Below are 26,246 nucleotides of genomic sequence, written 5' to 3'. Positions count from 1 at the left end.
CATGAAGCAAAGCTTCATTCTTGCTGGCCAGGGAGAATCCCTAACAGCTTCCTCCCAAGCAGAATATTTTGTCCCTTTGTTTTGCTTTCAGCCGGAGCCTGGACATTTTCTCATCTCCACCACCAACATGGAGCATTTTGAAGATTTATATTGCACATTACCTCCCTGGAAACGCCAGATCCTTTTCAAACCCTTCAGTACATCCTGTCGTGGAAAGGCAGGGATGGGTCTGCTGGCCACTCTCACTGTCACATCCTGCTGTAACCCAGGTCTGATGCTGCTGCTTCAATCTGTCTGACTGCTGAGTTTCTGCCCAACCACACACTGGACCCGTCACTTTTGGAGCTGAATCCTCCTGATCCCCCTGCAGGAGAACAGGGCTCGTCAGGGAAGGGAGAGGAGCTGACAGCTCCAGGGTCAGTATCAGAGCCTGGGAATTCCCCTGCACTGCCTGCACCCTGCAGGTGTCAGAGGGGCACAGGTAGGACAGATCCATGGATAGAACCAGTGAGTGCTTCCTGGTGAGTGCGGCACCCCCCAAATGAGGGAATGATGGAGCAGTTTGGGGACAGGTGTCAGGAGAGGCTCTTGAACATCTGGAGTGAGTGGTGAGCTGTTTATGGGGGGACTGGGGAGGATTTGGAGCCATCAGAGGCTCCTGGGGCAGAATGCTGCAGTTTGCCCTGAAACCAACACAGTCTGTCTTTTGCATATGGACAAATTAATTAATGCTGGGCTCCATTCATCCCACATGCCCATGGTAGACAAAGGAGCTGTAATTTTTTGCAACTGCAGCTCTGCTGTAACGGTATTAGAATTATGGAATTGTTTAATTTAGAAAAGGCCTCTAAGATCATTGAGTCCAACCATTTCCCCAGCACTGCCATGTTCATCACTAAACCATGTCCCCAGGGGCCACATCCACAGGTCTTCAGAACACTTCCAGGGATAGTGACTCCACCATGGCCCTAGACAGCTGTGCCAGGGCCTGATCAGCCCATCAGGGAAGAGATTTCCCCCAATATTCCACCTGAACCTCCTCTGGCCCAGCCTGAGGCCGTTCCCTCTCCTCCTGTCCCTGTTCCCTGGAGCAGAGCCCGGCTGTCCCCTCCTGTCAGGAGCTGTGCAGAGCCACAAGGTCCCCCCTGAGCCTCCTTTTCTCCAGGCTGAGCCCCTGCAGCTCCCTCAGCTGCTCCTGGTGCTCCAGCCCCTTCCCCAGCTCCATTCCCTTCCCTGGACATGCTTCAGTCCCTCAATGTCCTTGTGAGGGTCCCAGGACTGCTCCCAGGTCGGAGCTGTAACCTCAGCAGTGCACAGTGCACAGGGATGGTCACTGGTTCTGCTGGTCACACCAAGGCTGGTACAAACCAGGTGTCATTGGCCTTCCTGACCACCTGGGTTCATGTTCAGCCCCTGATTATTGATTATTTCTGTTGACTGTAATCGTAGTCTTTTCCTCCTCTCAGCTGCCACGCTCTTCTCCAACAGACCCTGCAAGAAATTCCCTCACTAGGGTGTCCTTCAGGCCTGGCTGGACTCTGTGCCACAGATCTGACAGCTGGAGCAGCTGTTTTTCATTACTAGGCTGAAGCTGCAGGGCAGAGACACAGCTGAGGGTAGCTGCCTGTCTAACACAGGATTTGCACAAACCCTCCACATAATAGACATATGTCGGGAAGGTAGAGAACAGAAGCTAAACTCCTACTGGCTCAGGAAATATTTTATTCTTTATACTTTCATTAAAAAATAAACATAGGAAACAAAACCACAGAACACTTGTGTGATAGAAACAAACGCAGAAGGTCAGAGCATTGGCTGAAAGTGCATAATTAGGTCATGCTACCACGTCCCTGATCCCACCCTGTCCCCAAGCAAGGAGTCAGCAGGAAGCTCAACGAGCAGCACTACATGGAGCCCAGGCACTGTGGGGCCAAGCTGATGGCAGAGGGGAGCCCGTGCTCCCAGGAACGCAGTGAGGCAGGACATGCTGAGCAGGGAGTGCTCCATGAGCTGCTGTGAGCCACTGATGGAGCCTCACCTGGGCTCACGGGGCAGGCCAGGGATAGCAAGTGTCATAGGATGTGGAGTTATGAGACAGGGGAATAAACAGCTGAGAACAACGGGCGAAACAGAATCCTGGATGTCACTCCAGAACAGCCCTGGAAGCAGAAAAACCCTAGATAAAAAACCAACACAATGAACTTGAATGAAAGGCTGCCTTGGGTGCGCTGGACTCAGCATTTTATGTGGGACAAACCCCAGTGACTCACCCAGCAGGACCTTGGTGGGCAGCAGCCACTGTGTCCCTGCTCTCCTGGCCTCAGCTCAGGTGACCTCCTCACAGGGTGGGGCACAGGCACGGCCAAGCTCCCAGTGCCACACGTCATTTGCAGCTGGAGCTGTCAAGCTTTTTGAGGAAACACGATGTGATGAACCTTGCTGAGCACCTGATCAAGAGCACAAACACTGCAGACGCTTCTGTGGCAGGCAACGAGCTCCTTCCCCTGCCTGTGGCCCTGTGGCCTCAGGCTCTGATCACAGCAGCTGACAGCTTGAACCTTGACTCCCTTGTGTGCAGCCCTGCGAGGACCCTGCAGCCGCAGTGCCAGTGCAGGCCCCCTCGCACACACCAGCCAGCCTGGCTCTGCGGCCACGCGTGCTCGGGGGGCACGCTGAACAGTCAGTACACGATGATTGGAAGCTGGAACAGAAGAGCAGCTGGACTCACCCTCACACGTCCACACGGCTGAGAGCGACCCGAGGACCCGCGGGGTCCTGCGGTGGCTGAAGAGGTGACGCAGGGGTATGTACATGTCCTTGGAGGGGTCACCAGGCTGGCTGAGACCAGGCTGGGGCAACTCTGCTCTGCCCACAGACTGAGCCACAGGAACAGCAGAGAGTGCAGCCTCTCCTGACCCATCCATCCCCTTCCTCCAGCTTCCCAGAGAGCCCCTGATTTCAAATGACTGCTGAGATCACGCATGTGCCACAAGCAGCACAGAAAGCTGCTGTTCTGGTGCCCATTCCCACAGCATCCACAGCTCTCAAGAACAGTCACTGCAAATCATTTGGGACTCTTCCTCCAGCCGAGACTTTTTAGAGTGTTTTTCTTTGTGAGTTCCCTCCTGATCACTTCTCCCGAAGGACGCAGACCCCTGCGTCGCAGCGCTGCATCCCCAGGGAGGTGACCACTTCCCAGCTGTCAATGATGGGGTCGTAGCACTCGATGCTGCTCAGCAGCGAGTTGCCATCGTACCTGCCAGGACAGAAAGTTACAAATGAAAGATGGTGCTGGAGAAGAGGCTGAGGCAGTCACAGCTCCTCCCGGGAGGCTGGAATAGCCTAAATTACCCCTGCATCAGGCTGCCTTGCTGTTTGCTGCTGCTCTCCCGCCTGCCTGGGCCCCAGACCTTTTGCTGCCTGTTTTGGTTGGGCACGGTGACCCTGTGGGTGTCTCCTCTCACAGAGGAGAGGCCCCGTGGAAGGGGCAGCAGCTGTGTCCCCTCACAGGGTCACTTGCTGAGCACCCAGAGCTGCAGGGCCCCTGGGCTTACCCGGCGATGGCGTAGAGCCGGCCCCGCAGCACGGTGGCCCCCACGTAGCAGCGGGGCGTGGTCATGCTGGTCACCGTGGTCCAGGAGTCGGTGCGGATGTTGTAGGCTTCCACCGAGGAGAGGTGGGCCGTGCCATCGAAGCCACCCACCACGTAGATGTGGTCATTGAGCAGAGCCACGCCAGCCCCTGCGGAGGGAAGGTGGCACAGTCACACCCGCGAGTGACACCGGCAGCACCAGGCTCGCTGAACAGGTGAACAGCTCAATTCCTCCCTCTCCACAGGAGATTTTTTATGCTTGTACCTTCCCCAAAAGAGCTGATAACCATGTCTTCTGTTGTCTCCAAAATGAAACAGGAAAACATCTTGCTCCACCTAAACACTGCTGACTCTGTGGCATGGGGAGCCTAGGCAGCACAGCAGCACAAGAGCTTTACCTGGGCTGACACCTGACCACAGGTGTGTGAGCAGAGCAGCACCAGGCCCGCTCTGCTGGCAGGCAGCTGGCTGGGACTGTCAGCCAGAGACAGGTTCCTCTGGTGTTTCTGACTCCCTGCTGTCACCCAGCTCCTGGCTGTGGCCTGGAGAGTAGCTGCACACTGCTCCATGCAAAGCTGAGGAGGGATTTCCCTGACATTACTCCTCTGGAAGACAAAATGAAAACTGGTTTCTACACTGTTGCAGAGGCAGAGGTGGCTGGAGCAGCTGCCTGAACAGGTGTTTTCACAGTGAAAGCAGACAATAATATGCTGCTCCAACTGAGAATTTACGAAACCAGCAACAAATAACCCCCACCAGCCTCAGCTCCTCCTTGGCACCCCCTCAAGTGCAGCACAGGAGGACACTGTGACATTACCATGCACTTGGTGGCCTCAGGGGCTCCTGCACAGTCATCACCACCCACATGGAACTCCTGCACCAATGAATATCCTGAAGGAAATGAGCCGGCTACCCTGGCATGGATCTGTTTCTTTACAAACAGGGTATAAGAGACTTTCTGTTCCAATAAACACATCCTGGCTTTCCCTATCTGTCCTTGCTGAGAGCCCCAGAACAGCTGGGAATTGCCAAGCTGGCCCAGTGGGCTCTCCAGGAGCCTTGGCTGAAGAGACCAAACCAAGGCCTAATCAGGGAAATTTGGTCCAGCAATGCACTATGGCCAAAGTCTCTGAAAGGTAGCCTCCCTCCAGAATCTGCCCTAAGAGGTGAAAAGAAACAAGGAGGAAATGATCTCTGTGAATAAAGCCAAGATTACTCTCAGTCCTGGTCTTGGAATTCAAACACCTGCACGTGGATAAATCTTAAGAGGGTTTTTTGGGGGCAAAAGAAATCCTGCAGGGTCCAAGGTCACCAACACTCACACCTAGGGGTGTGAGCTCACCTAGGATGTGAGTAATTAGGGGTGTTATTACCAGAGTGGCAGCACAAAAACTTGAGCAAAAAAAGGCCTCTGGGCACACCCACGTTTCAGATCTTGGTACTCCAGATCACAGTGGCAAGGAAGAAACCAGCGCTGGGTCAAGAGCCTCACCAGGTTCCTGCTGGCTTGTGGCACCAAGGAGCTCATGCTGCAGCCAAGGCACAGCTACTAAAGCCTCCAGCTCCTGTGGGGAGCACAGACCTGAGAAATGCCTGTTGTAGAAAACCTGAACTCTGCTTCTGGTCTTAAAGTCAGCCTTCAGCCTTCTCTGGTTCTCAAAGCAGGCCCCATCTGATCAGCAAGCTTCCCAGAGATTCATGGATTGACCTCACACAGTGCCTCTGACCTAGAAAAACCTGCAGATTTTATCCTGTGTTTTATATGTATAGCCTTCCTGGATGTGGAAAGTACCTAACTCCTAAATCAAATCCATTCTTGGCAGATAAACCAACACTTAACAGGAATATCCCAGTCACAGGAATAAATATTTAAAGGTTGGGGGTTTGGTGAATGCCACTGCAGGCACAAGAAAATGGAAATGTTTTTGGAACAGAGCCCAGTTTTATTGAGCAGCCAGTACTTGTCCCTAACCAGGACCACCACACAGGGATCACATGGAGTAGTGCTGCCCAGGCTGGCTGTGAAGGCCAGTTATTGAAAGAACAGAGAAAAAGCATCTTCAAAAGGGATTTGGAAGAGGCTCTAAGCACATAACTGTAAGCACTGGGAGCCACACAGGTGTGGAGGCACACAGCAACCTTCCTGTGCACACAGGCAGGGCCAGGGCAGCCCATCAGCATGGCCTGGAGGGCAGGGCAGGAGCCTGAGGCACACAGCAAGAGCAGGAGATCAACACACCTGGGCACACAGGAGCTACAGGAACCCCATGACAACCCCTCTGAGAAATGGAGAGTTTAAACAGAAAGATACTCCAAAAGTAGGATTTAAACTGTATTTTTATCCTAGATACAAGTGCCAACTTAAAGCTTGGATAGAACACCAGGCAGAGAGGCAAGTGAAGAGTTGTTGGGGGATAATTATTGTGTGACTGCACCATTTGTGCAGCGGGGTGACAGTGCTGTGGCAGTGCTGCCCTGGAGCAGGGCTCAGGTGAAGGAGCCTGGCAGGGCACACGTGCCTTCACCATGTCCCGTGCAGCTGACAAGCACTGACCCACTACTGTGGTCAGTTTGTGCCTTGGGAGCTCTTCTCCATGGCAGGCATTGCTCCTAGCTGTGGAAGTCACACAGCATTTCATCTGCCTCCCTGTAACCTGTAACCTTGCCACTGCATTCCTCTATGCACACCTTGGCTTGGGATGGAGGCATGTGAAAATTAATATTTCTCTTAGGAATTCAAGCCAGTAAAATCATCCTTTCTCAAAGCCAACCCACCCACTGGGGCCAGAGCATCCTCCAGGGCAGCAGAACACACCAGCAGTGACTGCTCCCTCACTGCAGCAGGAAACACACTGACCTCAAGGCACTGTGGGTGTGGATGTGACAGTCTGGTCAGAGAGAGAGAAAGCTAGATAAGCTTTCCCATGAACTGGTCTGAGGGAGCTGGAGAGAAAGAATGATAGTCAAATACTAAACAATCCACAGGTGGTGTCTGTATTAAGTTATTTTCTCATAAGGTTGTTTACAGATGGGTGTCTTCATAATTAGCCAATGGTGATGGTGTTTGATTAAAAGACCAATGAGGTCCACTTGTAGTGAACTAGAGTATAAAAAGGAATGAGTTCCTAATAAAATTGTTATTAGCCTTCTGAAAACACATGGTGTGTATCTCTCATATATCTTGTCATTTCTGACTCAATAAAGACACTGTGGGCTCTTACCTGAGCGCTTAGTGGCCATTGGAGTGACATTTGTCCAGTGTCCAGTGTGGGGGTCATACCTCTCGACAGAATTCAGGATGTTCAGCCCATCGTAGCCTCCTGAAACAAAACACAGCAGCAAACCATGGGGCTCACCTGGGGAGAACGTTTTCTGTGCAGAGAGCAGTACCATTTCTGGCACAGCGTGGCACTGCCATCAGCACAGCCCATCCTGGTGGGACAGAGGATCCTGCAGCCAGCCCAGAGCCAGCTCTGCCCCCACACTGCACTGGGCCACATGGGACAGCAGCCTCTGAGCACACTGAGGCCACTGCTGGTGCAGCCCTGCAGATGTGCAGCTCCCAGGTCTGTGCTGCAGTTGCACAAGGCTGAATGATGTGGGCTGGGATTTCTCAAGAGCTGTTTCACAAGCAGATACTAAAATCTCTGTGCAGGTCCAGCAAAGGAGCAGTGTGCTGCCATCCACCCTGCAGAACAGCATGAGGAAGGGGAATGAATGTGGTTGGTTCATTCAAGGCAAGGTTGGGCAGGGCTTGGAACAACCTGATCTAATGGGAGGTGTCCCTGCCCATGGCAGGGGGTGGAATGAGATGAAGTCTCTTCCAATCCAGACCATTTAGTGGTTCTATGAAACCAGTGCCTAAGGTCTGTGACTCCCCAGGAACGCAACTGCAACAGATGTGGGTGCAATGCTGGGCCTGCCTTCTCTGGGGCCTAGAAGGTGACCCACAGCAGAAGCTTCAGAGTGCTTTGTCCTCTGGCAATCTCACTATATTCACAGCTGATGTAATGCTCCGAAATGGAAATGAGTGCTACAGGAAGAAGCTGGAGAACAGACAGTTCAGGATATATTTCTGGAGCACTACAGCCACCACTGCAGGTACACCCTTTGTCCCCACAGCTACCTGCTTCATCTCTGCACATTTAGGCACTGCCAGGCCACACAAAGCCTCAGCTGGCATTGCTTATCCTCCACTGCTGCCATTCCTCAAATGCAGTTTGTGTAAACTGTATTTAATTTGCAGTGCACAGCATTCCCTGCAGTGATGTGGCAGCTGCTATCCAAGGCATTGTGAGGGGAACAGTGAGGGAACAGTGACACAGCTGTGAATGCTGTGAGGTTAAACCTCTTCCAACAGGGACGTGACAGGTTGGGGCTGCTCAGACAGCACTTGAACGGTCACTTGGGTAAAAAGGCAGGCTCTGCACAGCTCCCAGAGGTGCTGAGGGTACCTACCCAGGCAGTAGATGACTCCATTGGCCACCACGAGCCCCGCTCCCTCCCGTGCTGTCTGCATGTCCCCCAGCATGCTCCACTGGTCGATGTTGGGGTCGTAGCGCTCCATGCTGGTGTGACGGCGGCTCCCATCGAACCCACCCGAAACGTAGATCATGTCTGCAGGGACAGAGGTGGGACCAGCCAGTCAGCCAGGAGCATGGAGCACCAGGGCCTTCACACACGGAGCAAAGCTACAACATGGACTGCAAACCACAGAAAACAGACCATGGCACACCGGGAGCCAAGATGAACCCAGGCTCCTCAGCCTGGCTCAGGCCCAACAAACAAACACAAGTTCCATCTGGACCTTAAATCTGCTTCTTGATGATGGATGAAAGAGAACACACACAATCCAGCTATTTTTTTTCACGCTGCACAACCACTGAAACACTGCCATGCCCAAACCCAAACCCTGCCCATGGCGAGCCTCATGTCAGTACCTGCCCAGTCCTCACTCCTTACCTGCAGATGTTCCAGTCACTCCAGTGCTGGATGGTCACAGCTGTACTTGGTGTCCTGTGCTCAGCGTTGTCCAACACTGTCACCACCCTCAGAGCTTCCCACTCCATAATCTCTCACAGAGCCCCTTTTCCCCAGTTCACAGACACATGCTGCAGGAATGCAGCGGAGGCAGAACTCCTCTCAGGATATGTGGGCAAGTTTTCCATTTCTGCATCCCAGCGATGAGAAGGCAGAATCTCAGGCTTCCCTCCTCCCCCAGAGCCAGCCTACTCTTCACACAGCAGCTCAGGGCATCTCAGGCCAGAGCTGAACAGGCTGCTCTGCCTGGCAGTGACCAGGACGTACCTCCAAGGGTTGTGGCTCCCGCCAGCCCTCGGCGCACGTTCATGGGAGCCACGGAGTACCAGATGCCATCCTCATCCGAGGTGTAATCCAGGCACTCCACGGAGCTGAGGCGGGAGCGCCCGTCGTAGCCCCCGATGACGTAGATGCGGTCGTGCAGGGACACCGTGGCCACGTATCGCCGCTTGCGGGTGATGCTCTGGGACAGCAAAGCAACACCAAGGTCACGGACAGACACAACACCGGGCACGGAGACCAACCACTGCTCTTCTGCTGCTCCTCTGGGAAATGGCTCACTGCCCCAGGGCAGGCAGCACTACGGATTTAAAGGACACAGCCTGAGTGACTGTGCCTGCCTCCCCCTGCCATGCTCTCTTCCCAGGACTGTGTCTCTCTGCACTCAAACATTTCACACTAAATGTCATTTATCCTGTGCTGCTGCATAACTTCTGATGCATTTGGGACAATTTTGTTAGCCTCCCACTGGCAATGGGAAAAAGTAGGGACTCTGAATATTTGATGAAGCTTTCAGCCTCCAAAAAAGATCAGAATTTTGGAACACCAGGTGATACTGAGTCTGTCCTAACAGGTGATACTGAAGAAAAGGCAGTTCTCCACCATTTCACACAGATAAAGGTGATTTTAATTTGGGTAGAAATACTCCTCAGTGCAGGAATTCTCTCTTCCCATTATGCTCTAAAATGCTGCAAGCAGTGGGATCACGCAGCAGCCTGAAGACTGCACTGATTACATTGTTCCTATTGACATTCCAATTATCATCACTAACCTTAAAGCTTCACACTCCTTCACTAAGAAACACGATCATTCTCACTCCCACAACCAACATGTGGGTCTCTGCAGGCTCAGCTGATCAGGTCTATGACAACAACCCCCTCTCCCTCAGTCACTCTGCAAGCTGAAGTGGTTTCAGCATTCATCATGTAAATCTCTAAATTTGTCAGAAATCCTCCACAGATTGCACAGGACAGCCCAAGGAGATTGTTATCCAGCTGGTGCTGCAGGATCAGAGCTTGCTCACAGCCTGGTCAGCCCAGTGGTGGTCGGAACAGTCCCTTACCGGCAGGAAACTCCACTCCTGAGTCTTGGGGTCGTATTTCTCCACCACATCAATGGGGGACTGCTGGCTGCCAAAGCCGCCGATCACGAGCAGCACTTCGTTAGCTCCTGAGGCACAGAGGGACAGCAAAGCCAAGTCAATCTTTTCACAACTAAAGGGTCACTTCAGGGGAACAACCTGAAGAAACTCTGAGCCTTCCCTGGCACAAAGCTGCCTCTAAATCCCTGTTTTTGTCTCAGCCCTGGAGAAGGGACCTAACCTGGCTCAGGCACTCACTCCCTCTGTGCTCGGCAAGAAAGAGAAGGGAGAAACTCTTCAGTGCATGTGGCAGACAACTGACTGAGGTGTTAGGAGCTGGCTGCTGAAGGGCTGTTTCTCCTAACATCAGAGGCACTTTGAAAAGACAAGCTCCCTCAGACAGGTGCTGAAGTTCACTCTTTTATATCTCCTTTTGTACCCTTTCCATTGTTTTTCCCAAACCTCTCACCACCCCACAGAATCTGTAGGAGAGTGGCTACTTCCCTGCAGCCTCCTCACAACACAAAGTCTCCTCCTGGGTCTCAAGTGACATCCAGGCCTGATTTAGGGGACTTTGTTCACCACGTAACTGAGAAACAAGTCAGGCTGCCTGAAGCTTGAAAAACTAATTAAATATTTTCCCAGGACTTGTCTCTTAAATCTTGTGTATTTTATTTCAAAATTGCCTTCCCTCTGTTTTCTCTGAGATGAATTCTCTGAATTTTTCTTATTTCCTTCATGACTGTTAATAACAACTGTGACCTGGAAAGTTGTAACTTCCCCTCTAATCACTGCCTGAGACAGGCTTCTGTCTCAGGTTTAGAACAGCTCAGCATCCCCTTGACTCCTCAGGCCCTTTCTGGAACAGGGAGTTTATCACTAGAATTTAGGACTGTCCAGCCTTTCATTGCACAAGGACTGAGCACCAAGCAACAAACATTTAACAAGACTTTGTCACAAAGCAGAAATGCTGCCACATCAGATGAAGAATATAAAAAATAACTGGGAAGGATTCCCAAGAACTCCAACATCTTGGAAAGCCTCCCTTCCAGTAAGAAAGCTAAAAGTGCGAGCACTTCAGTTCCTTGATCACAGTTTGTAAGTGACACATTACTGATATCAGATAATATGGAATAAATTAAAACAGCTAGGGCTGAATCCAAAGGATGAACCTCAACAATAATGTGCAGTTTTAACCTGTACAATTAGATAATAAAACAGTTTTGTAAAGTCTTTTTTATCAGGTGAAGTATTTCAACTAAGAATAAAATGAAATGTGCTTTTCTAAAATCATAGAATCACAAAATGGTTTTGTGTTGGAAAATTTTAAAGGTCATGTCATTCATGTTCAGGGACAGTTTGCACTATCCCAGGTTGCTCCAAGCCCTGTCCAGCCTGGTCTTGGACACTGCTAGGGATGGGGCAGCCACAGCTGCTCTGGCAACCTGGTGCCAGGGCCTCAGCAGCCTCACAGGGGAGAACTTCTTCCCTAGATTTCCCTTTTCAGTGTGAAACCATTCCCCATTGTCTGATTGCTGCAGCTTCTGATCAAGAGTCTCTTCCTGGCTTCCTTGTAGATCCCTTCAGACACTGGAAAGCTGATGCCAGCAACAGGCAGAGCTGAAGTGCAGGTCTTTGAAACTGGCATTGAAATTCCCACAAAATGTGCTGAGGCCTGGATCATTCAGGAACAGAAGAACAGCATTCCCTTCAGGCCAGAAAAGTCTGATCAGTGTGTCTCTGACAAACCTAATCTGCCCTCCTGCTTTTGTGGTTAATCTGCTTTCTGTCTCCTAAAAGAGGCCACAAAGGGATTTTGGAATCTCTCTCCACCACACCTTCAGCAGCACTGGAGAACAGACACGGAGGATTCCTTGCAGGGAGAGCAATGCATGCTGGCACTGATGACAGTGCCCTGGGAGTGCACCAGGACACAGGCACGGCACAGAAGAAGCCAGTAAAATTCTTGTCCTTCTTCTGTAGGTCATTCCTACTTTTATTTTGCTCTTGGGTGCTCATAGCCCTAAGACAAGCATTTTCCAAACAACTCAGTGACTGTGCTTGGTAGAAGTTACTAAAATAAAGGAAGATAACACCATTTATTTGCCTTAACAAGGCTATGAAGAAAAAATAAACACTTCTAAAGGGGAAGAGGGACATCTCCATCTCCCTCCTTGCACCTTCCCCTGTTCAATTCTCTGTGGAAACTTGCTGTCACTGTAATGCAGCTGTTGCTCACCTCACAGCTCTATTCTGGACTCCGATACCTGCCTCTTCAGACAGGAAGAAACTCTTCCCACAGTTCTTGGACAATTGCATGCTGGGACAAACATATCTGCAGGCACCAGCAACTCAGGAAACTTTTTAAGGCCACAGGAAGGACTTGGGATTAAAGGCAATCACCTAGTCCCCACACAGGCACTAAGCAATCTGTAAACCTCTTTTACAGGTGCCCCTGTAAAAGAGGCACCTCTGTCCTTTGCTGCAGTCTGCTCCCTGTCCTGCTGGGGACTATGGGACAAGTTACTGCTGTGAAGAACATCAACACAGTTACAAGGCATTAGTCAAGGTGTCTGACACAACACCTGCCAGTGCCCTGGCCCCTCTCAGGGTCCTTTCCTCTGCTGCTCACCCAGACGTGCTCGTGTCCTGGGTCCTTGCATCTGGCTCCGGAGCTCAGGCCGAAGGTGGAATTTCTTGGCTTCGTCCACGAGGTCTCTGCACTGCAGGCTGCAGCGTATAAAAGGCTGGGGAGAAACATGAGTCACTGGTATATGCAGTGTATTTTAAGAAACCTCAGAGGAACTGTCCTAAAGCCAACTCTCATCAGCTCAGACAGCATGAAAATGACTTGTATCCTGGTCCTGGTGCAGATACTGCATGCAGAGAAATGCAAAGGCAACCTAAGACCAGACTGCAGCTGAGAAGATACGGCTCCATCCTCACAGTCTGGCACTGAAGGGTTCTTAAATAAAAGGGCTGCATTAGAACACTAAGGAAAAGCCACTTCTGCTCCATTTAAGCCACCAGAAGCATGACTAGGAAGGGGAACTGGCAGTGAAACCACACTTGATCTGCCCCACATAACTTGTCCTGCACCTGCTATTGGAGGAGAGAGGGACAGCACAGCACAATGAAACTATTTAGCTGATTTATTGCCCTGATCACTTTGCACATGGGACATGGAGTTGTGAAGAGGCAACAGGAACACTGAGGTCTTGTTGAAGAGTGAGGGACATCCAAGGACAGCCTCATCTCCTTGCACAATCCTGTCCAATTCCCTTCCTTAGCTGAGGGCCTGGACCAACCTCCTTTCAGCTCAGCACTCATTTTCCCATGGGTGTTGGGTGTACATGCTGCTTCAGTATGTTCAGATTTACCTCTGCAAGTTCCTGGTGTCTGTGTGAGGCAGCCACATGGGGCCAACGCTCCACTCTCCATACTGGCCCAAGCTGGAGGACGTACTACCAGTGTGTGGCACTGCCAGACTGGACAGGTCACCCTCCACGTTCACTCTGAGAGCTGAGGGCTGTACACACTCTGTCTTGGGCTGGATTTGGAAAAGATCTATTTGTTTTGGCACCAGTCCCTTTTCCATTAGCTTAAATTTCAGTTTGAAGTGGACCATGACAATCTGACTGAGCACCCTTTAGCTCTGGCACAACCTACCACAACAGCCCATTAGGCTGTCCTGATTTAATAACATCCATGATCTATCACATCTTCAAGACTTGCTAAATCAGCTTTTTCCTGACATAGAGAAACATCTGTCATTCACCATTCGGCACCTGTCAGGTGACAAGGGCTAGTAACCCCTGAGTACATCCTATCACCATCTAACATGAAGGCTGGTTTGACCTTCTCTGGGCCTTCCTTTGAAATCTTGCCTGGAGTCAGCATCACTTTCTCTCTGGAATTAAACTTGCACTTAAAAAGCTTAATTGTCGCTTTGCATCGTTCCCATTTTGGGCTGCCTCTGCAGCATCCCAGAACACAAAGCAGCTGCGTTAGCCATGGTTCTTGGGTGTGTGCTGGTCCTGGACCCACACAGCTGCTGTTTTTCTCACTAAGAGGTACTTGCTGGCCCTCTGCACCTCAGACACCCTCTAAGGAACCATGACCTCCTTGAGATCAATGCCAGCAATCTTCAGCCTGGGGAAGGGGACCAGACAGAACTTAGGAATGAAGGCAGAAAGCACTTGGAGACTGTAAGAGATGACAAGAGAAAGGTGCTATGGATATCTGCAGAGACAGCTGGCTAATGGCTCTGGAGAGGGCACCCTGCGGCTGCAGAGCGGGATGCTGTGACTGCTGGCACAGCAAACACAGCTCAGTGTGACAGCGCTGCGGCTGAGCAGGGACAGCTGCACAGTGTCACCAAAGAGTGGCAGCAGAGAAAGAGCTTTGCAGACGTTCTGAGGGCCAGCAGAGCCCAGGCAGGAGCAGGCAGTGGCCGCTGTACCTCGGTGTCGATGACGTCGGTGATGTAGCGCGGGGTGAGCAGCGGCATCCGCACGTACTGCAGCAGCTCCGGCAGCGACGCCTCGCGCTCCTTCTTCGAGTGCTTCACCCAGTTGATGACCGCCTCGAACACCGGCTCCTCCGAGTCCACCTGCAGACAGGAGCACAGCCTGATCAGGTGGCAGCACAACGCTGGAGCTACTGCCATGGAGCACACAACGTCCAGCTCCTGCACTGCTTCACAGCGAGCAAGGGACTTCAGCTATAAGTCCCTTGGAAATCCCCATAAGCATAATGAATTCCCTCACTTTCTTTTCCTTAAACCTGCATTTGCTTTTTCTCCTGCAGCTGAGATAACTATGGGCAGTCCAAGTCCCAGAGCAGTGAGCGCTATGGTGCAGAGCAGAGCCTGGAGCTGAGAGCTCCATCCACTCACATCCACTGTGGGAACTCACAGGACAGCTCCCCCAGTTTTCTGGAGCAGGAGTTGTGATCCAACAAAATTCAAAGTGTTATCAAAGAGATGATCAAAATCATGTTTCCTTTGGACAGCAAAGTGTCTGCCTTAGGCCCTGGCAGCCCTGTGCCTATGCACTGTCCCTCAGACACTCCAGCCAGAGCAAGTAGATTTAAGGTTTCAAGTCACCTTTTAAAAACTACAAAGGATTTCAGAGTGGAGAATCCCAGGGCATGAATGCTACTGTTTATTTCTAGTATTTGTTTTATTTTACCACTACTTTATTTCTGTCTCCATTTAGGACCAGCACATGCTGGTGCTTACACCACTTCTGGAGATTACACTGACAAATCCAGATTTGATCCTGTTAGAGAACCACAGGTGCTCTGGACACCTGTGATTACCAAAAGCAAAAGAATTGTAAAAATCTCATATATATATATATATATAAGAATTATATATTACTTATATTACTTATTGCATATACATATATATAAATTATATATTACTGAGACTTTGTTTTCTTTTTGCACATATCCAACGTAAAAGGAAATCAGACATGAATTTATTATCACACAGTCTGTTAACTGAGACTAAATATGAAGATAAAAGAAGAGTCCGTGATGAAAGGACTAAGTCTTCCCACCAGCCTATGACTGGTCCCCTTTGAAATCCAGTTTGAAGCTGTCAGGCAGAATGTTTTGAAGCAGGGAGCCACAGAGGTTAATTATGTAAGGCATTCTTCTACACCATTGTTTTATATTTGTTACAGTGCAATTTGGAATGGCCTCTTTCTCTTGGAATTACAGGGGGAGGACAATTAGAGCTCACAAAAGGAGAGCAGACTACTGTATTGTTTCCAATTTCCCCACCTCCTCTTTAAATGCAGTAATCCTGTGCTGATTTATTCCCTCCTGAACGGAATGTCCTCAGATATATTTAACAGTTTTACTGTTCATTGAATCATTTATGTTTTCTGATAAATGATGAGTAACACTAAATGCGGGATCACAGTGTGGACCTGTCACTGCACTTCTTGAACAGCCCAGAGATCTTCTGAGGGTGTTCCCTCGCCACGCTCTTGATTCCACACAGCACCTCTGTGCTGGCACAGCAGGAGAGAGATCTGCTCCTTATCCCAGACTAGTCTGGGCTGAATGGACTTTAAAGCCCATTGCATTCCACCCCTTACCATGGACAGGGACACCTTCTACCAAACCAGGTTGCTCCTGGTCCAGCCTGGCCTTGGACACTTCCAGGCACAGGGCAGCCTCAGCTTCTCTGGCCACCCTGTGCCAGGGCTTCACCTCCCTCACAGGGAAAAATTTCTCCCCAACATCAAATCTAAATATCTTCTCTTTAAAACTGTTACCCCTTGTCCTATCACTCTCTGCCCATGTAAAAAGTTCACTCTTCCTCTTTTTTATAAGCCCCTTTATAAGGTTTCCCTGGAGCTGTCTCGCCTGGCTCCAGAGCAGAGGGGCTCCAGGCTTCCTCTGGACCCTCCCTAACAGTCCACGTGGTTCTTGTGCTGAGAACCCCAGACCTGGACACAGCACTCCAGGTGAGGTCTCACAAGGACAGAGAAGAGGGGCAGAATTCCCTCCCTTGCCCTACTTGTCACATATTCTTAAGGCACAACAGTGCATGTCCAACACACTGCCTACTGCATGGTCTGAACCAGCCCTTCCAATCCACAAGGAATGTCACTTTTCCTGAACCCAAGAAGCTTGCCTGGGTCATTCTGAAGTTCCTCATTATTTTCTGTTCCCAGCCCAGAAGCTGCTCTCAGCAGCATCACAACCTACAGGAGCTCAGCCCCCCACAGCATAAAACAGCAGCTTGTCAAACACCAAGCACACTCAGCCTGCTCCACTGCGGATCCCAGCTGGAGCTGGGTCCTTCATCTCTCACTTGCTTTTTCTCAAGCAGCCTCATTAACAAGGGGATGTTGGCATGTCTGAAGACTACTTTCAAGAAATACATCAACAATTCTCCCCAGCTACCCCTGTACTGGCTTTTCAGGAATCCCATTAAAGATATCCCATACACTGGTTTGCTTCCAAGAATTCCTGTTCCCCTGAACTCTGAGCAGTGTTGCTTCAATCCTTTCAACTGCAGCGAACATCAGCTCTTGACAAAATCCACTTCAATAAATAATCAAGCTCTCTCCTCATTTACAGGCAATATTCAACTTATTAATAGAAAAGTTGGGAAAATGTATTTGACATGTTCCAGTCACATAGCACACCCTCCAGAAGCTCACCTTCAGGGAACTAAATCTCCCTGTAACTCCCTGCAGATTTAGACCACCCTGCACCATCCCAGGATTCCTTGTGCTGCTATCAGCAGGCAAACAGAAGTTAAGGTTTGGGGCTATTTCTGAAATGTAGGCATTGAGACAAATTATCTACTCCAGTGAAAGGAGGGAATGAAGGGACAATAATTCTGCAAAGGGAACTAACTCGCGGTGATTGACTTGCAAGAAACACTTGTGTGACAACAAATTCTTACAGAGAAGCTACATGGTATTGGTAAAATTACAAACTAGCAAAAATAAAAATAGATGCTGCTTGAAAATTAAATTTCAAATTCAGGAACTGTGTGAGGAGTCCATCCCAGAAGTATGAACTAATTACTGACTGGTTTAAATGTTTTATTTCAATATGTTGCACAGTAATGGTACTTTTCAGGTTTTACCTGAATTTCATCACACTTGATGAGCTTTTCAACCTCTTCTTGATTTAAGAGGATAAACTCTTCATGCTGAACCACCTCTGGAAAATGTTTCTGGCTGAAGACCTCTGCAGCTTGCATTAGATCCACACAATTGTGTGTCTCAGCAAAATCCCGAATGCCCAAACAATTTGATGGATCCAGCTGGCTTTCTAGAAACTCACAGCAAGCTTGTTTCACACCTATGGAAAATTGGAGGGGTGAATGAGCACTGCACACTTACTATCAATCACCTGCTTTGGCAAGGGCTTCAAAAAAGAAAGTTCTAAGCAATAATGAAAATCCAATCCAATAACAAGTAAAAGTACTACAGAAACATACACATGCATGTATTGCTTTGGAGACCGTGAAGACACTTGGAGCAGCCAGACCATGTATTTGGGCTGGTTTGAGCTCTGGCTGTTCTACCCCAATGAAAAAATTATGTCAATCTGATACTAGGAAAACTCCAATGTGAGTTGTACTCAGCTTCATGGGTTATAAACCACTACTGTGTCTGCTAGTGGATATGGCACTGTATTTCTGGGTCTGTGATAATCTTTAGGCAAGTTGCCTGGGATTTAGGATGTCTGGGATAGCTCCATAGGTGCATGTGCAATGACAACAACCAGTCTGTTACTGACCCAGACACACTGTGGTGGCAGGTCAAATGACATCTAGGATTGCTTATTACAATAATCTAACTGAGCTGTAACATTCATGTGCTATACAGCTCACAATTCCTCTTGGGAATACTCCTGCAGAAGTACAGTAGCCCAAAGAGTGGGACCTGTTTTACCATTTTGTTCTGCACCCAAATCTGTTCCTCTACCAGTGAGACGACAGCACACAAGAGAAGTTTGACATAACTACTTAAAATATCATTCCTCCCCCAGTCTCTCTTCCATGCACAGAGGGTCAAACAAACAAAATCTCTAAACAGCAGCAATGACGCAATTTGTGCTAATCTTTGAATTACCTTTCAGCTGAAGCAGACACGCTGCTGGAAGCAATTCTTGGACATTTTCTACTGTCACATGCACAGTTTCTGTATATACAAAGTCCAGCAGGATTTCCATGGTGGAGGCTGTCAGGCCCTGGATATCCACACAGGGTTTATCTTTCTCTGAGAGCTGTAAATTAAAAGGGAGACACAGCTTTATTTTTCATTAACGTGATCAGAAAGCCTACAACCCTCAGCAGGTTTGAAAATAAGATCTGTCAGAGCTTTCAACAGAGATTTGCCTTTTCTATTCTGGTGCTCACTGAAAAGATATAGGGAAGGAGGGAATTCCCCTATAGAATTCACTTCCAGAAATGAGTAAGAGACAAAGTTCTTTATGGATCAAAAGGACAGTCACACTGCACAGTAAAACCTGTGAGCTGAGATCTGAGTTAGCAGAGATTACATGTGTCACCTATGTAAGACAACTAAACTGTCTCCTCCATGCAGTACTCCAAGCTTACTCCAAGGGAATTCCTCCTGCAGTTAACATGGAGTTCCCACCTAGGTGCTGGCCCAAAGCAGGTTCTTTCACCAGATGTGAAAGAGGCCAATCCACACCCAGAGTCTGGGTATTTGATTCATTTCAGTTCAGCACAGAAAAGGGGGCTGGGGGCCAATCCCCAAAGCTAGCCAGACTGACAAAACAGTTTACTATTTATACATTTTAGCAAACAAAGGCATTAATGTTCATTGGCTACAAGCTATCTAGTTCTCTCATTGATTAGCCTTCTATCTTCTATTGGTTAATGACTTCCTTGCTACTTATGCTAATTAGTCCCATGCTCAGCCTTTCTCTTCCTCTGGGTCAGGGGACTTCTGGAGTCAGTGGTCTGAACTTGCCACTGCTGGAGTTGAATTCAGCACCGCCGCTGAGCTGGCTTTATCAATTTCTTCCTTATTTTGGGAGTTTTGCCAAGTGTCTCTGTGGCCCAGAAATTTGGCTTCTCTGTGCCCCCTATCAGTAGGACATCCTTCTGCCTGAGCTCTGGTAACTTCCCCCGGGCATGTTCAGCCCCAAACCTGAACAAGTCAATTCTACTGACAAGTAATTTTCCTTCCAACACCTGGACATCTTCACCACTCTTCTCTAAAACCAAGCCAAAGAAAAAGCTTTTTCGACTCGTCAGCTTCCTGATTCATTCTTCAAGCTTATGGTGAACTTCATTCCTAAAATGAAATGAAGTAAAATGACAGTTTGTGCAGCAATGGCACTTACACAATCCAGACTTTGTCCCCAGACTATTTAATCCCCTCTATGATTAATTTTGGAATAAAATTAATTTTCAAGGAACATTATCCTCTCAACGGTCAATCTTCGGGAACAGCAAATTCTGTGAATCCATCAATTTGCAAAAAACAGATTCTATTTCACAAAGTATCAGTTTCATGGTCCAGTGCCTCCAGTGCAGAGCTGCTGGCAGAGCACCCGATGATTCTTGACCAATGGACTGGCTGGTGGGCTCACTGATCACACCCTGCACATTGCTGCCAGCTCAGCAGCATGGCTGCACCTCAAGAGAGAAAGATCTTCCTGTGGCATGCTGCAAAACCAGCCCCTGACTTCTGGAGCAGTCAGCACCAGTGCAAGCACAATGCACATGACAGCCTGTGGCTTCTCTTGTCAATAATGAGCCTGAAGTTGGTACAGCCAGTTGGGCAGAGGCTCAGGAAGCAGAAAGCATGACCAAAGCACCATCACTGAGCTGCAAACCTGCCACAGCTGGGGAAAAATGAGGTGATACAGAATACAGAAAATAAGAGCAGTGGAAGCTACTCCTGCAGAGGCACTCCATGACACAGCAGAGATGTCTGCTGGGACTGAGCCCTGTCTGTCGTACAGAGATAGACTTGGGGGAAAGTACAGGAGGTAATGGTGACCCTTGAAGGAATTTGAGGGAAGAGGCCTTTCAAATCTCTTGACTCAGTGAACAACCTTTATGGCTTCCAAATTTGGGAAGGAACAGCAAATTACCTTGTCTGACCTGCTGTGTGACAGGCCAGGCATTGCATTCAGAAGCTAAAACCAGTTCCTGCCTTGCACCAGACAAAACATTCCCAAAACAAGACTAGGCTGTTTGTACCACAAAGGACACAAATGCCACCGAAGATCAGAAATATTCAGATGATTCTAATAAGCAAATGAAGACATAGACCATATTTAGGATCAAAGAGGTTACAAACTTCTATTGACCTCCTGATAGCTGTTAGAATCAGTTCTTCACACATCAGTGTGGTGCTGATAAGGAAGCTCCTGACCCACAACCAATCAGCCATGCACATACTCTCCTTATATTGGTGACCACAACACAAACCACAAGGACAACACTAATACCATACAGATGATTACCTCCTGCTTCCCTTGTATTTCTGCTACACCCCACTACTTGGTTATTTTGCTCAGTTTACTCATATGCTAAGAATGCCTAGAAGGAAGGAAGTATTTCACATAACTTCACCTAATATGTGTGATGTAGAATTGGGATCCTAACATCATACCTTGAAGAAGGATCTCAGTGTGAAGACAACTTGATTCTGAGCACAGAGTAATGGATTGGTCTTGGTTGGAAGGGACCTTCTGTGGATCCTCTCTGTCAGTTTGAAGCCATTTCCCTTTCTCCTGCAACCCCAGTGAAAAAAGTCTCTCTCCATTTTCTTGTTGGTTCCCTTCAGGTACTGGAAGGCTACCCCAGAGCCTCCACCAGACTCAACAATCCCCATTCTCTCAGCCTTTCAGACTCATGAGGACTGTGAGCTGATCTCCAGCCTGTGTGTGCAGCATTACAGAACTGCCTGCAGTGCCCAGTGCTGGGCTGCTCGGACACACAGTCCCTCCATGCAGCCACATCTTTGGACTCAGAATGCAAAATGATGGTCACTCAATGCTACCCGACACCCAGGCCAGGTAGCTTTCCTCTTCAAGGTGTTCACTGTTTACTTTTGAGGTTGTTCAGTGGCATCAGACACATCTCTGCTTGTCAGAATTTCAGGTTGGTTTCTCACTTAATTTTTTAATATCAGAGCTCTGCTCAGTCTCCCTGAAGGGAGTAAAGTAGCCCATACAGAAGTGTGCAGTAGTACAGATCCCAAAATCAACTGCAGCATCCGGGAAAACAACTAAGGAGAGTCACTTAGAGGCCTCAGGAGTTTTACTTCAAGATGCCCAGCTGCAGAAAGCCTTAAGGCAGGGGCTACAGGTTACAGCTCTTTTGTGAAACACTATGTTGCTTGTTCCATTCCATCCATAAATCATTGTGCTGGGTTTGGCTGGGGTAGAGTTTATGTCCTTCCCAGTGGCTGGCATGGGGCTGTATTTTGGATTTGTGCTGAATGCAGGGACAATAATGGAGATGTTTTTGTTACTGCTGAGCAGTGGTCACACAGAGCCAAGGCCTTTTCTGCTTTTCATACTGCCTGGCTGGCAAGGGGGTTGGGAGGAGACACAGTTGGGACAGATGACCCAAAGTGACCAGAGGCACGTTCCACACCACACGACTTCATGCTCAGTACATGAAGTGGGGGCCAGAAGGAGGGAGGGGAAGGAGTCACTGTTATGTGGCCTGGAACCCTGCTCTCTGTGGGATGGCTGAACACCTGCCTGCCCTGGGAAACAGGGAGTGAATTCCTGGGTTTGCTTTGTTTGCACACGTGGCTTTTGCTTTCCATATTCAACTGTCTTTATCTCAATCCACAAATTTTCCAGCTTTTACCCTTCTGACTCCCTCCCTGATCTTGCTGGTGTGGGAGCAAGCATGGGGCTCTGTGGGGCTTGGCTGCTGCCTGGGGCTAAACCATGACAATCATGCAGGAGAACGGGTATAAAATTTTGCAACTCCTTTCTTACCCAAGGCTACTTCTTGTTTTTGCCTTTACTAATGCAGATACACAAAAGTACTCTAGAATAAACCCCAATTTCCTCTCACAGGGGAAATGCTGGCATGGCAGTGCTAATGTGTGGCTCACTGTACCCTGGAGAGCAATCACAGTGCAGAGAAGTTGACCATGTAAGAACCTGGAAACACCAGCTGTTTGCTTTCAAAATAATACTTTTCTGTTCTACAGGGAAAGAGCCCTTCAATTTCTAGAACACAGCCTCCAAGAGAAGACAGAACAGTTTCCTTCTGAGGTAGAGCCAGTAATCAGCTCTTAAAAGATCCCAAGTTATGTTAACTTGGACAAATAAAGACAAATACCAGTGCACAGCCAAGATCCAGGGGTGATAAAACTGCTCTGCAATTTTCACTACAAGGAACAAGCCTGCAGGTAAAACTGATGGTGTTTCACTTTTCCCACACTGCTTAGCACAGGGGCAAAGGAAAGTGCTCTAAGAAACCTGGGGTTCATCAGGTGGTCAGTGGCTTCTTCTCATGCTGTAAAACAGGAAGGAACATAAAATGGGAAGAAATTAATACTAAGCTAGACTGAGAACTTATTTTAAAATGTTAAAAGTCAGAAGTGAGAGAAGGAAGGAAACTTGAGACACAGAGAGGCAAAGGCAGTTCTTTATGACAACAGTATCTGCTGACAGTCTCAGTGCTGTACTGGCTATGCACAGATGTGACACCAGGAATACTGTGGCATAACCCCAGGATAAAATGCCAGGGATGCCATGACATAAACCCAAAATCAATTCTGAACAAAGCCTCATGCAGCCCAGCCTGGCACATCAGAGCAGCCAAGCAGTCCCCAGACCTGCAGGAGGCAAGCAATGGAGAGCTGAGAAAGCCCTGGCAGGGCCTGTCAATCCATGACACCACACAGACTCTGAGCTCCCTGGAGTCCAGTCTGGCCAAACCCTGCACCCACAAGTGCCTGGAGAGTGTCCAAGCAGTCCCATCACAGGCCCCGACACACTTGTTGCTGACACACACAGGAAACATGTCCACTCTGAGGCTTACCAAGCTGCCCCTTCCTGGCCCCTAGTTGTGTACCCCTTGGCAGGTTGGTCACTTTAGGGTTTCCATAACAAAGACACAAGTTTGGAAGAAACACAAACCAAGCAAAAGAAAAGAAACCCTTAAAGCAGAGGCATTGTGGGAGCACGAGAGAACAAGCAATTTTGCCTACTGAGCACAGCTACTTTCCCAGGAAGAATTTAATTTCCTAGGAAGATTCTCAAGTCTGAATGAAGGTCACTATGATGTTACAGCTAACACGAGTGTAACGAAGCAAGGAGAGACATCTCAGCTCAGACCCAAAGCACACCAACCCCCAGCCTTTGTTAGCAGCCACAAAGAACCTTCTGGAGCACACGGAGTGATGGGATCTCTGCACACGAAGTCCAGAAGTCAAAAGCACTGACAGGAACATGGAGGCAAACCTAGAGAAGCAGAGATACTCTGCTGTACTGCTGAGCACCTAGAGCTACTGGAGAACAGAGAACTTCAGCCACTAGGGATTGAATGTGCTTTGTGTGTTTTCATCATCTAATTACATTTCCTTTATGCAGAGAAAGAGCACAAACCTGATGAATTTACAAATTTCATGAAGATATGGACAAAAAAAGGTATTGGTCTGAGGTCAGGCTACACATGCATCATTTTGGTTTCTTTAGACAGGACTTCAAACACCTGCTGTCCTGACAGCACTGAGATAAGTGGGCACACAGAGAGCTCTGCCACAGCCTTTGTGCCTGGGTGAAACAAAGAGAAAAATAATTCTCTGCTGCAATGATTCTTCAGCTAGCAGGGAGGGCTTTAGGACCTGTGAGCTACTTAACAATGTTTCTCCCTGCTCACGGGGAAGGTAGTAGGATAAGGAAAGCATCTTCCATAACAGAAAGCTGGTAATATTGACTACAACTTATAAAGACAAAGCCAGGCAAAGCATCTGACATTTAACAGAGTGCCAGCTGCAGCTGAAGCAGTGCCTGTCAGTGACTCAGGGAAACTGCACACAGGTAGTGCAAGTTTCACAGGAAGGGCTGAGAGCCAGGGTGCTCACAGGTGAGATGTGCTGGGTGCAGCACCTGGGGCTCAGAGCCACCCCCATGGCAGGAGAGCAGCACAGCCCAGCTCTCCGCCAGTGCCAAGGGCAGCCCAGAGCATGCATCAAACACCCTCCCTTGCACTGAAAGGGTTGCCCAGAATCCCCAGCACGGCTCCCACAGCTCTGTGCCAGGCCAGGAAAGATGCCCGCAACCACGGAAACCACAAAGCACCACTAGAAAAATAAGTAAATGTATCACAACTCTCTGGCTTGGCAGCTCAGCCTGGCAGCTCGCTGGGCACAGGGTGGTCGCTGCAGACGGTGAATCAAGGCCAGAGTTCCTGCCACAACCTCTTAACTCCCCACCAGGTCACAATAAACGGCTCTGGGGCCACCATAAGAAGACACAGAATCACCTCGAAAGGCTCCAGGACCACCAAGACAGAACCCAGAGGGCTACAGGGCCAGCATGGAGAGATTCACAGTGACCAAGGACCACCATGGAGTAATCCAGGGCCACCATAGGGATTCCTGAAGCACCCACAGCCACCATGAAAGGATCAAGAACTACAACGGGGGCATCCTGAGCAACCACCGGGAGTATCCAGTGGACTCCAGCATCCAGGATCACCACAAGGGGATCCTGGGCCCCCACGGGGGGATGCTGGCCCAGCTGCTGAGCAGCTCAACAGAGAACAGCCCAAGGACTGGGCGGCCCTGCCTCCTCCACCCACGGAGCACCCAGGGCCGGCGGCAGCACCGACCTCGCTGGTGAACATGGCGCAGAAGTAGTCGCTGCAGGCGGCCAGGACGATGCGGTGGGCCGGGAAGTCCTTGTGCTCCACGCGGAGGGTGACGTCGCAGAGCGTGTTGCTCTTACGCAGGGCGTTCATGGCGTTGAGGATGGACTTGGCGTGGGAGTTGGTCATGATGTCCTTGGGGGGGGCCATGGCGCGCGGCACCTGCGGGCACAGCCAGCACGGCCACATGGCACGGCGCCCGCCGCCGCCAGGGGGCGCTGCGCCGCGCCGCCCTCAGCGCCCGCCCCGCCCGGCGCCCCCGCCCACCGCGACCCCGCGGCGCGGCCGCCCCGGCGACACCCGCCCCGCCCGGCCCGGCCCGGCCCGGCTCGGCCCAGCTCGGCTCGGCTCGGCCCGGCCCCGCCCCGCCCGGCCCGGCCGCACTCACCGCCGCGGGGAGAGGTCCTGGCCCGCACACCTCGCCTCCCCCCGCCCTTCCCTCTCCCCTTGCCGCGCGCTCTGATTGCGTCATCGCGCCGCGCGCGGAGCGCCCCGCCCCTGGGTGCCGGGCGGTTGCCGAGCAACGAGCCCGGGGCGGGCCCCGCAGCACCCCCCAGCGGCCCCCGCGGGACCTGCAGCGCGGAGAGCCTGAGGGGCCGGGCTGGAGAATCCCTGAGGGAGCTGGGAAGGGGCCGGAGAATCCCTGAGGGAGCTGGGAAGGGGCTGGAGAGTTCCTGAGGGAGCTGGGACAGGACTGGGCTGGAGAATCCCTGAGGGAGCTGGGACAGGGCTGGAGAGTTCCTGAGGGAGCTGGGACAGGACTGGAGAATCCCTGAGGGAGCTGGGAAGGGGCTGGAGAATCCCTGAGGGAGCTGGGACAGGGCTGGAGAGTTCCTGAGGGAGCTGGGAAGGGGCTGGAGAATCCCTGAGGGAGCTGGGACCGGGCTGGA

The 26,246-nt window shown here is 50.2% G+C and overlaps 1 protein-coding gene across 1 annotated transcript; it reads right to left on the bottom strand.

The window, feature by feature from the left end:
- Positions 1-1,705: 1,705 nt before the first annotated feature.
- On the bottom strand, positions 1,706-25,851 carry KLHL12 (kelch like family member 12). Its single transcript, XM_021527661.4, has 12 exons — positions 25,745-25,851; positions 25,321-25,518; positions 18,605-18,758; positions 17,611-17,828; positions 14,455-14,604; positions 12,625-12,739; positions 9,975-10,081; positions 8,900-9,095; positions 8,051-8,209; positions 6,814-6,912; positions 3,555-3,741; positions 1,706-3,256 (listed from the first exon to the last, which is right to left on the bottom strand). Exons 1-12 carry the CDS (start codon positions 25,826-25,828, stop codon positions 3,130-3,132), a joined length of 1,794 nt encoding a protein of 597 aa, XP_021383336.2. The 5' UTR covers positions 25,829-25,851; the 3' UTR covers positions 1,706-3,129.
- Between the last annotated feature and the right edge of the window lie 395 nt (positions 25,852-26,246).

Source organism: Lonchura striata, chromosome 26 (genome assembly GCF_050655825.1).
Source record: "Lonchura striata isolate lonStrDom1 chromosome 26, ASM5065582v1, whole genome shotgun sequence".
NCBI lineage: Eukaryota > Metazoa > Chordata > Aves > Passeriformes > Estrildidae > Lonchura > Lonchura striata.
The sequence above is the reverse complement of the archived record's forward strand: the minus strand, read 5'-3'. Positions and strand labels throughout refer to the sequence as shown.